The sequence below is a fragment of the Arachis ipaensis genome, chromosome B1, assembly GCF_059453495.1.
Source record: "Arachis ipaensis isolate K30076 ecotype BB chromosome B1, ASM5945349v1, whole genome shotgun sequence".
NCBI lineage: Eukaryota > Viridiplantae > Streptophyta > Magnoliopsida > Fabales > Fabaceae > Arachis > Arachis ipaensis.
Genome location: NC_142436.1, coordinates 24008654 through 24021124, shown reverse-complemented (window position 1 = coordinate 24021124; position 12471 = coordinate 24008654). Strand labels below are relative to the sequence as shown.

Sequence of the window (12471 nt, the reverse complement as noted above, 5' to 3'; positions counted from 1 at the left end):
AATTATTTATTAAAAACTATTTTGATAGGCAAAATTAAGTTATTATTATTATTATTATTATTATTATTATTATTATTATAAATGAGTTAATTATGTATATATAATAGAAAAAAAATTATCAACAAAGCTATTAATAAGAAAATTAAAAAAAAAATAAAACTTAGCTTTTATATATATATATATATGACCGTATACCCCTGACCCTTTATTTAATGGAATTGTGATCCTTGATTATATATATATATATATGACCGTATACCCCTGACCTTTTATTTAATGGAATTGTGATCCTTGATTAGTATTATTATTTAATATTAATTTCCTTTATTCCTTTCTTTTGGCTTAAGCCATTAAAGAAATAAGAAAAAAAACAAGGAAAAGCTAGACTGGCTTATTTATATATAAGCATATATGTATACATAATTGACACATGTTTCTTTTATAACATTAATCATCCTTCATCATTCTTCATTTCTTTCTTATTACCACCGAACAAGAAGAAAGAAAATAAGGGAGAGAGAATCCGAAGCTTGCATGGAAGAAAATCATAACTTCTACCGAAATTCCGACTTCAATTTTTGAGTTTTGTAATTCTAATAAAAAATCTAATTCGATAAAAGAGTTTGTATCTTCTTTTCCTACACATTAGCATCATTTTTGTTCGATAAAAGTTGACGGTAACATAACTTCCCTTCTCCTTGAGTTCAGTCAATTGGAGTTCTAAAAAGCATAGACGATTTCTGACGTTTTTTTCTTCAGCAGCTCGGTCAGAAAGCTTCTCCGAAGCTTCGAGTATTTTGATTTCGTACGAAGGTAGAGTTTGGTAATTTTATAATAATTAAATATGAATTTGATAAGAGAATGTTGTTTTGGTTGATAATTGTTTGAGTTTAAATGAGTTTGTGTTGAATTATAAAGGGGTGTCCATGGATCGGATCGTATCCGCAGATCTGCGGTAAATATCCGCATCCGATCCGAAAATTGCAGATACGATCCAATCTGCAAATTGATCGGATCGGATCGCGGATATCTGCTCTACATCCACGTATCCGATCCGTGGATCCGCACTATAATAATTAAAAAATAAATAAATATATATATGTTTGGTATTATATTTATTTGTTTGTATGTTTTAGTTAGTAATTATTATTCATATATTGTATTATTTTATTTTTGTTATTTAGAGAGAGTTTGATTAAAAATATTTTAGGAATAAATAAATTTAAAAGTATGAAAGGAATATTTTTAGTTTTTTATCGAATTCTTTTACATAGAAATATGATTAAAAAGAAAAGGTTTAATTATGCGGATATATCCGATATCCGATATCCGATCCGATCCGCAAATGTGCGGATCGGATCCGGCACTAAAAAGTGCGGATATCATATCCGATCCGATCCGATAGAAGTTGTGCGGATCGGATAGAATTTTCGGCCATATCCGATCCGATCCGATCCGCGGACACCCCTAGAATTATTATTGTTGCTTGTGATTTGTTAGTTTGGCTTTGAAAAAATAGCTCAGCAGTGGTTGTTTTAATGATTTTAGGACTATTATGATATGATATTTTTAAGGAAATTGGTGAGATTTGGTAGTTGAAAGATTAAATTAAAAACTAAAAAAAATCGGTAATAGTAAAGCTTAAAAAATAGACTTAAAACTCAAGATGAAAACTTGAAGAATTTTGGAAATGAGATTCAGTTTTTTGATAAAATTATAATTGGGGAATCAAGATTTATATTTGATAATGAAATAGTAATTTAATAAAAAATTGAAGTTAATTTTATAATTATATACGTTTTTCGGGTATTTTAGGTAATAAGTAAAGTTTAGGGGTAAAATAGATATTTTATAAAAGTTCAAGCTATTTTTATAAATATGAAAATAATTGAGGATTTGAATATAATTTTATAAAATATTGAGGTTAAAAAAATAGAACATTAAGAGATTCGTGATTTAGAAAGTAATTGATAAAAGTTTAAAAGTAAGATTTTATAAACTAAGTTTTAAGAAAAGATATAAATATATTATTTATTTGCTATTTAAAATATCTTATTTATATTATTGTTATTATTATGTTATTAAGAATATTATCTAGTAAAGATATTATTAATATTATTATACGTTAGAAAAGAGCAAACAAAGTAATTATAAAAACTTTAGAGAATGCATACTTAATTAAAGTACTTTACAATTCTTTTCCATAAGATACTTAGGAAAAGACGAAGAAAGAATGTGAAGTTGAGTTATGATAAAGAATTAAAATATTGAAGAAAAGAAGAGAGAAGGAAAATAAGTAAGAAAATAAAAAGAAAGATGAGAAAGAAAAGAATGTATTAACTAAAGGGATATCTGCCACAGGAGAGTAGAGAGCAGAGAACAAAGACTAAAAGATTTTAATGAACGTCTGCCACAGTAGAGCAGATAGAAAAGAATGTATTAATTAAAGGAATATCTACCACAGTAGAGTAGAGAGCAAGGATTGAAAAGAAATTGAGTGCTATTTGGGCCTTAGTGCCAAGTGTCTAGTGGGGACGGCGATACGTAACACTCACTTGACACTATAAGGACGGCTCAGTGAGGACGGCGATGCGTAATGCTCACTGAAGACCAAAAGAAAGGTTTCCCCATAAGAACGGCGATGCGTAACGCTCATGGAGGGGACGTTGATACTATAGGGACGACTCAGTGAGGACGGCGATGCGTAACGCTCACTGGAGACCATAAAGAAGGTTCCACCATGAGGACGGTGATGCGTAACACTCATGTAGGAGACGTTGGCTGAGATAAGGACGACGGTAAGAAACGCTTATCTCAAGACCAGTGTCGAGAATCGGGCAACAAATCGACACATGAGCTCATTACCTGTATAGGACTAGACATGCATCATACTTGTTTGTGCATACTTGTTGTGATTATGTTTTCATGATTGTGTGTGCTTGTGATTGGATTTTATGTTCTGTAATTGCCTCCTGATTTGTGTTTGTCTTACATTATTTGTGCCTATGATTGATTCTGTTTTGTGATTGAATTTTGATGGTGATTCGTGTTGAATTGGGCCGTAGGCCAAGTTGATTTAATTTGGACCAGAGACCGAATTGATTTGTTTTGAGCCAAAGGCCGTGATTGGAAAGACCAGCAGTAGGCTTTGGTTAAAATGGTTTCTTAGTAAGCGGTGAAATATATGAAATGTCATTTTGCGTGAAATTTTTATAAGGAAAATAAGAGTTTTAAATTTGAATAATAAACTTAACTTCTAATCCCGACCCTACTAAGAATTCTCCAGTTCTTATCCCCGATCTCCACCCCCCTTTCAGCTACAGGTGCAAAGGCTTATTGCGAAGTTGCGGGAGCATAGAGGAATATGTTTACGAGTTGAGTTGCTAGAATTTATTTTTTTTCTCGCCTTGTTAATTAGAGTTTTATTCAGAGGGGTAGGTTCTGTAATTGCTTTTGTATGTAATACTACAATGTATTATTAATATTAAGTATGTGAATATGTGTTGTTTGTTCTTGTTGGAAAAGTTATAAGTTTTAGTAAAACCATCGATAGTTTTATGCGTAAAGACTTAATATTAAATAGATAATAAAAGGAATTAGGTTAGTAACGCCTCGCTTTTGGTAGGATCATGAGGTGCTAAAAGTTAGGGTGTTACAAATATCACGCTTCCTGCCGCACCACTCTGATAGTAAGAAGTATTACGACGACTCTTATATATATAATAAAAAGATAGGAGCCCTTGACCCGAAATTGTATCGTTGTTCTCTTTGAAAAAAAATCGGAAATACTCTTTTATTAAAAACAAACAAGCATAAACATATATACAAAACTTCTTATACAAGTAACTTATACATATTATATACATACAAATCATACAACTCCTATCCCTCTTACAAAATTATAATGACAAAGGCGAGGGATAAACCATGATTAATATATATACAAACAAAAACAGTACAGCTAATGACTTCGCAAAACTTCCTCAGCTTCCTCGCCCGTCCTAAAAAGAAAAGTCTGTAGGGGTGAGAACATCATCCTCGCTAGTTCTCAATAGAGAATTTTTAAGAATTTTTATAAGAAGATATTTTAAATAAAATTATTTACAATTGTAGATTGTCAGCTCATCCTTCAATTTTAAAACTCATATTTTTCTTATAAAAATTCCACACAAAAAATAATATTCTATACATTTCACCGTTTACAAAAAATTATTTTTTCCAAAACTTACCGCTGATCCAACTAATCACGGCCTCCGGCCCAAATTAACTCAACTTGGCCTCCAACCCAAACTAAATCATCTTGGCCTCTGGCCCAATTCAAAACAAATCACCGCTATCATCAATCCACCACCAATACTTCGAAAACATAAATCAATCACAAGCACAAATAAATACAAGACAAATACATTTAAAGAACAGTTACAGTAGGTATCACAATTACCAGCTAAAAAAATTCATCAGATAGGCAAACCAAAACACTTAATCACACACAAACAAAGCAAACAAATGCAACATGATGCATACCTGTCCTACTAGCCATGAGCTCACGTGTAGGTTATATTGCCAGAACCCGATACATCTGGCAGCTAACCCGGATATCGTCTCTTTGACATGCCGCCACACTCTTGGGATATAGTGCCCGCCACACTCATGGGATACAGTGCCCGTCGCATTTTCTAGGATAAAGTGTTCCCACACTCTTGGAATATAGCATCCACCACGCTTTCGGGATATAGTGCCTGTCACACTCATGGGATATAGTATCCGACACACTTTCCAGGGTAAAGTGCTCCCACACTCTTGGGATATAGCGCCCGTCACGCTCTTGGGATATAGTGCCCAACACACTCATGAGAGATAGTGCCCGACACACTTTACAACAGAGAGAAAATGATACAACAAATCAAAATAAAATATACATTCACACTTCACATTCATAATCATTGTCCTCATAATCACTTTCAATCATTCTTCTTCCTCATCTCTTACTTGGAGCAAGTGGACAACGCCATTGCATCTTACCCAGCTTCTCAAGTCTTACTCGGAGCAAGTGGATAACACCACTGCATCTTACCCGGTAATTCAAATCGTAAATCTCCTCTTCCTTTAAAACCAAAACCTTCAAAATCATTTTCGAATTTAAACTCTTTTCAAAAGACAAAGGAAAACCATTTATTAGTTAAATCCCTTGGCAAAGCTTCTAGACTTTTAGGAGAGCAACAACTAATCTCATTTTAAAACCAAATCATTTAAACTCAAACATAATTCATTCTTTTCTTAAGTAAATCAAAATCAAATAAAACAATTCTTCAATCCAAGTTAACCAAAATAAAACTTCTCAAAATTCTTCTAAAAATTTCGGCAACACTTCTCCTAAAACTCAAACTTTACCACCCTTCTCGAGTCCCATCTAAATCATTTTTCAAACTCTTTTCAAATCGTTTCCAATAAATCAAACCGATTCCAACTGCAAAATCATTTTCAATAAATCAAAATCATTTCTAATATCACAACATCTATAAAATCAAACCAATTAAAAATCAAACTGCTTACAAAACCAAACTATTTTCATATCTCAAATCATATCCAATTCTCATAATCATTTCCAATATTCTCAAATCATCCTATCATAATCTAGAAACCAAATTCAAAAAATCAGTCTAACAACGACCAACTCAACAAACTAAAACAACAAATCAGAATAACCAGCTTCCTCAATAATTCAATAAATCAATCAGATAAATAATCACATCCATCCAAACAGTTCAATTCAATTCATAAGACTAACGTAATCATAAAAATATATTTTTCATACTATTATCGACTTATAACAACTCTTGAAAGTAAAATAAAATTTAAGAAAATGCCCCTACCTAGATTTTCGAGAAACTCTGTAATTATTGAATACAACAAACCCTTTCTACTGGCCCCCGGCAGCGGTAGCCGCAGCCTCAGCTCCAAACCACTTTCGCAGCAACTACAACAACTCGCAACTAAGAAAAAATTGAACCAAGTAGCATAGCTCCTTGAACGGCAGTGGCGCGGGACACAGCTCCTCCTCTCCCAGTTCGACGGCAACGACGACGATTCCTCGTGGTGGTCGCGCTCCTCCCTTCGGCAACGTCAGCAGTGACTGGCGGCGAGTTGGGCACGACGACGTGGTGCGGTGGCTGGTGCGGTCTCCTTCCTCTCTTCCTTTCTCCTCCCGTTCTCTGCTCTCTCGAATCTCACTCTCCCTTTTCCCCTATTTTTATTTCCCCCCTTTTTTTTTGTTCCCAGCTGTGTGTGTTAGGAAGGGATAGGTGAATGGCGGTGGTTATTAGTAAATGTTAGGGTTAGGGTTATGTTTTAGGGATTTGATTTGATTTGGAATTAGGGTTTAGGTAGAGTATTAATTAAAAATCAAATTTAATCTAATAAAATTACTTTAAGAATACCATTTTATTTAATCAATTTGCCAATTGATTTTTCAAACAAGATTTCCAATTTAAAAGTAAAGGTAATCAAATAAATTTTTCTTTATTCATAAAATTAACCAAAATTTTCAATTATTTAATTTAAATTATATATAAAACTCTTTTTTATTTCCAATTACTAAAATTTTAAATTTTAATTAAACAAAAACCCAAATTATTAATTTCAATCAAACAAAAGTATCTAATTGTAATCGAAAATTATATAAATCTAAATTAATTTAAAATTTAATGTCTCATAACTTTGATTTATTTCCTTTTCGATAAAGACAACTTTTTAAAAATAAAAGCATATATATAAAAATTCGGAATCTTGCACTAGAAATGGTGCAATATATACAATCTCCCTGCCATATAAATAAACATGTACAAGATGTCCTGGTACGGGTTGAGAGATGGATCGAGAACTTGTGGGTTGAGGCAGATGCCGGATTATTTGACTGGAGCAAGGGGGTGGTACCTGCAAAGACACTCCGACGCTCAAGTCAGAATGGATCTAAGAGGTAGAAGGTGTGAGGAATGAATGTATACCTGGAGGGACCTGGGTCCTCTATTTATAGGTGATGGTGAATATCTTATCTTATCTTATTTGGCTAAGATAAGGGAGACGTTTGAATTATCTTATCTTATCTTACTTGACTAAGATAAGGGAGACGTTTGAATTCGAAAGTTGGTTAGGAGCTCTAGTGGGTCGATTTTGGGCCTTCTGAAAGGGCAAAGCGGGTCAGATCCGGGTAGCCGGATTCGGAGACCGTTCTGGGTATAGGATCCGTGGGCCGGATCCGTAACAGTTGCCCCCGGAGCGAGAGAGTGAGGGTGCTCGGTCTCATCGCTGGAGGAACCTTTTCCTTGCCGTTGTGGTTTGGCAAGGAGATCGTTGTTTGGTTTTTCCGGTCGAGGTCGACGATTTGGGGAGTTCCTGGCCGTTTCATGGTCAGGCGAAGAGCGCGTTGTTTGGGCGTTTCATCACATGCCAGGTTTGATGACCGTAACAGTTGCTCCCAGAGTATGAGAGTATGCTTTCTTGGTCTCAGTGCTAAGTTGTTGGAGAATCCGATCCTCTGTAGTTTGGGAGACTGTGAGGGGCCTGAAAAAGGTGTGACGTCATTCTGCACCAATTGGTAGGATGATGTTGGTCAGTCTGGCTTTCTGCAAGTTGGAAGACCTGTCCTCATGTTTGTTTTGTGTGGCCTTTTTTTTTGGGCCGTTATTGTGAACTTATTTTAGACCTCTTAGTGGGCCGATTTCAAGACTTTGTTTATTTAGCTTATTTGGATTTCTGTTTTGTTGGCTTTGCGGGTGATCGATTCATGAGTCACTATTTTTGTTATTTGGATATCCGTTTTGTTATTTAGATATCCGTTATGTTGGCCTTAGGGTGATCGATCCCTGGGCTGCCATTTTTTATTTGGATACCCGTTTTGTTATTTGGATATCCGTTTTGTTGGCCTAGGGGTGATCGATTCTCGAGTAGCTGTTTATTTATTTGGATATTCGTTCTGTTATTTGAATATCCGTTCTGTTGGCCTCGGGGTGATCGATCCCCGGGCCGCCATTTTTTGTTATTTGGATACCCATTTTGTTATTTGGATATCCGTTTTGTTGGCCTAGGGGTGATCGATCCTTGGGTAGCCGTTTACTTATTTGGATATCTGTTCTGTTGGCTTCGGGATGATCGATCCCCAGGCCGCCATTTTTTGTTATTTGGATATCCTTTTTGTTTTTTTGGATATCCGTTTTGTTGGCCTAGGGGTGATCGATTCCCAGATAGCTGTTTACTTATTTGGATATTCATTTTGTTATTTGGATATCCGTTCTGTTGGCCTCGGGGTGATCGATCCCCGAGCCGCCATTTTTTGTTATTTGGATATCCGTTTTGTTGGCCTAGGGGTGATCGATTCCCAGGTAGCTGTTTACTTATTTGGATATCCATTCTGTTATTTGGATATCCATTCTGTTGGCCTCGGGGTGATCGATCCATGGGTGTAGCCGCGTTTAGTTCGTGTCGTCAAACGGGGCAATGCTTTTGAAATAATGAATTTCATTTGTGGTTTGGGCCTCGTTAAAACCTTCCGATGTGGGTAGGAAAGAGTGCCCAGTAAGAAAATATACGATTGAATAACTTAAGCAATAAATGAAAGTGAAGAAGGCAAAATATAAAAGGTAAAGAGATAGTCTTAAACGACCTCGATCTTGTTGCTTTGGAAGGATGTTTCTACATATAGTAGCACTGTAAGTTGGTAGAATTTTAGGATCTTGGGAGCTTGGTCCCATCTAGTCTTTCGAGCCTGTAGGCTCCTTTTCTGATTACCGTTTTGATTTGGTAGGGACCCTCCTAGTTGGGCGTGAGCTTCCCTTTTCCGGGAGTGGGTAGACTGATGTTGTTTTGTCGTAAGACGAGGTCTCCTGGTCTGAAGTCTCGTCATACCGTGCTGCCATTGTACCTTAGGCTTATTCTCTATTTTAGGGCTAGCTCCCGTAGGTGTGCTATACTCCTGACCTTGTCTGCAAGGCCCTACTTTGCTTCTTTGTCGTTTCCTCCCATGGTTCTGCGTGAACTTTGGTGTGCATCGAGGTCGGAAAGGAAGATGCCTGCCGCGTCTCAGGATCTCTTGCGTAGAGATAGGCTGGTGTTGTCGTATTCTACTGTGGTTTCCCGGTCTCCGTGGATGGTTCCGATGGAGCCATCTTCTGCCGTGAACTTCATTAGAAGGTATTTGGTAAAGATGACAGCGGAGAGGTCATTGATTGTTTTTCTTCCGAGAATGACGTTATAAGTGGTGGAGTTCTTGAGGACCACGAACTCGGACAGGATTGTCTTCCTCTGGCTTCCCATCCCTATGGTAAGGGGAAGAATGATGGAGCCGTCTGGCTTTGAGGAAGTTGTCTCCGAGTTTGGTTACTCCGTTGCGGTGTGTTTGGAGGTTGTCATTGCGGAGTCCGAGCTTGTCGAAAGCTCCTCTGAAGAGGATGTTGGAATCTGCTCCTGTGTCCACCAGTATTCTTCTTACTAGCCCAGTTCCAATCTTTGCCAAGATGACGAAGGGGGCGTCTTCTGCCGAGGTGCCATGCTGGCAATCCTCGGGGGAGATGTTATCACTCTATTGGTGGTGGCGGTTGAGGTTTCGTCTCTAATTGCCAAGATCTTGAGATCCTTCTTCAGTGCTGATTTTGATTTTCCTGGGGTGTCTTTCCCTATGATGACATTCACGATAATGGTTGGATCTGTTTCAGGGCTTTCCCTAGAGGCTTGTCTCTATGTCCTTGGGTTACGTCCTTCTTTTTCTGGTGATTTGTCTTTTTCCGTGCGTCTTGGTTCCCTCATGATTTTGGCAAACTCGGGGAGTTTTCCGTCTCGTATGGCTTGCTCGAGGGCGTCTTTTAGGTCAAAACAATCTTGTGTCCTGTGTCCGCATCCTCGGTGGTAGTCGCAGTACAGGGTCTTGTTGCTGCCCGTTCTTTCCTTGAGTTGTCGGGCCCTCGGGAGAATACCTCGATCGGCTATTTGGTGGTATATCTCGGTGATCGGGGCCGTCATAGGTGTGTAGTTAGAGAATTTTCTGATTCTGGGGGGTTGGTTTATGTTTGCTGGTTTGGGATGTTCTTTATGGTTTTCTCTTGGTGGGGGGTTATGTCGAGGTGCCGTGCTGTCGTGTCGTGTGTTGCCGTGCTGCTGTTTATTGGCGGCTACGACTTGGCTTTCTTCCTCGTCGTTTATGTACTCCTTTACGACGCTCTGGATCTCATGCATGGTCCACACCGGTCTGGTAGTGAGGTGTTTTCGGAAGTCTTCATTCATGAGCTCGTTAGTTAGGCAAAGGCTTGCGACTAAGTCTGTGAGTCCGTCGACCGTTAAACATTCATCGTTGAAGCGATCGAGGTATTTTCTCGTGGACTCGTCTTGTCTCTGGGTGACTCCCAATAAGTTGATGGGGTGTTTAGCTTTGGTGATTCTGGTGGTGAATTGGGCCATGAACTTCCGTGATATATCATGGAAGCCAATTATGGATCCGTCGGGGAGGGCATTGAAACATTTAATTGCTGGCCCGGCTAGGGTTACCGGGAAGGCCTTACCTCGGACCGCGTCAGCGGCCCCTTCCAGGTTCATCCTGGCCTTGAAGGTCGTTAGGTGCTCCTGGAGGTCCTTGGTTCCGTCGTACTTTATATCCGTAGGTTTGTCGAAGCCTTTAGGGAGTTTTTCTTTCAGGATTCTTTCAGTGAAGGGAGTGGCTCCCATTATCACGTGGTCACTTCTTGTGCGTTTGGCCTCTCGATGTCGTCAGTCATCGTCCGTGTCATGTTGATGAGCCGGGTTGCGTGAGACGCTGCGATCATACCTTTTGCCGTGTTGTCGTTCGGGCATCCTGTCGTGTCCGTGGTCACGGGAGATGCTACGATTGTATCTCTTGGCATGTCGCCGTTCTGGCGATATGTCGTGCCTGGTTTCATGGCGAGATCTTGATCTGGAGGTTGCGTGACTTCCGTTTTTGGTGTTGTGCTTTTCTTTGGGTGTAACTCGGCCTTTGAGGTCTTGCACCTTGAGGCACAACTCTTGGATTATCTGGACCGCCTTCTCTCCTAGGCCGTCGGGTGGCCGGGCTTTAGTGGGAGGACGGTTGTCCTCTCTTGGTTATTGTTGGGTTGGGGTTGGTTGGCGATGTGCCACGCTTATTATCCTCCCGTGGGTGGGAGGAGTGTTATCTTGGAGTTCGGGAGTTGGGGTGTTGGGTGGAGGATTGCTCCTCGAGGTTCTCCGTCATGCCGCCACAATTTGGCTGTCCCCCGCATCTGTGTAAGAACCTTGAGAACTTTCTTGATCTCTTGGCTCCTGAGAGGTCTGAGCTTGGCCACGGTGATAACGTTTAAGGAGGTCGTTCATGATGAGCTTCCTTATGAATTTTCAGTAAGGTCCAAAGGGGGATCATGGCGACAGAGTTGTCATAGGTGAGGCGGCGGATGGCAGAGGTTTGGAACCTGGTGTTGAAGGAGGTGACCTCGTGGGTTTGGAGGAAGAGCTTGAAGAGTTCAAAAGAAGAAGCAACCATGGTGGGCATGGAGCCAAAATAGAGGGAGAAGATGGGGCCATGGCGCTTGGAAAGACGAATGAGGGAGTGGTGAATGAGAAGGTCCAAGAGGTAGAGGTGTCCCACTAAAGGGAGGCGAGAGTGCATAAAGAGTGTTATCACTAAGAAGGTGATTGCAAGTCGAAGAAACATTGTTCCTTTGGGATTTTGCCATTGGAGTAGGGCGAAGGTGTGTTATTGCTGCAAAAGTGATGCAAGTTAAGGAAGCATTATTCCTTTGGGATTTCGCCGTTGGAGTAGGGCGAATGTGTGTTATCCCTGCAAAGGTGATGCAAGTTAAGGAAATATTATTCCTTTGGGATTTCGCAGTTGGAGTAGGGCGAAGGTGTGTTATCCCTGCAAAGGTGATGCAAGTTAAGGAAACATTATTCCTTTTTGCTCTCAGTTATACCCAAGAAATCTGAGTTTGATGATTGCTCTTCTGGGTTATCCGCCATGCCGCCACAATGTTGCAAAGTTCCCACAGACGGCGCCAATGTACAAGATGTCTCTAGTACGGGTTGAGAGATGGATCGAGAACTTGCGGGTTGAGCCAGATGCCGGATTATTTGACTGGACCAAGGGGGTGATACCTGCAAAGATACTCCGACGCTCAAGTCAGAATAGATCTAAGAGGTAGAAGGTGTGAGGAATGAATGTATACCTGGAGGGACCTGGGTCCTCTATTTATAGGTGATGGTGAATATCTTATCTTATCTTATTTGGCTAAGATAAGGGAGACGTTTGAATTATCTTATCTTATCTTACTTGACTAAGATAAGGGAGACGTTTGAATTCGAAAGTTGGTTAGGAGCTCTAGTGGGTCGGTTTCGGGCCTTCTGGAAGGGCGAAGCGGGTCGGACCCGGGTAACCGAGTTCAGAGACCGTTCCGGGTATAGGATTCGTGGGCCAAATCCGTAACAAAACATAAAATC

General features: G+C 39.4%; 1 protein-coding gene across 1 annotated transcript; it reads right to left on the bottom strand.

The window, feature by feature from the left end:
• Positions 1-9483: 9483 nt before the first annotated feature.
• Positions 9484-10710, bottom strand: LOC148575982 (uncharacterized). The gene is made up of 2 exons (XM_088502640.1): positions 9747-10710; positions 9484-9668 (listed from the first exon to the last, which is right to left on the bottom strand). Exons 1-2 carry the CDS (start codon positions 10708-10710, stop codon positions 9484-9486), a joined length of 1149 nt encoding a protein of 382 aa, XP_088358766.1.
• Between the last annotated feature and the right edge of the window lie 1761 nt (positions 10711-12471).

What these genes read in the sequence shown, in the direction of transcription:
- LOC148575982 (XM_088502640.1), bottom strand. Translation starts at nt 10,710, where the DNA reads ATGGGAGCCACTCCCTTCACTGAAAGAATCCTGAAAGAAAAACTCCCT. An exon ending in ATCACCAGAAAAAGAAGGAC is followed by an intron (nt 9,669 to 9,746) that starts GTAACCCAAGGA and finishes ATGTCATCATAG; the next exon opens with GGAAAGACACCCCAGGAAAA.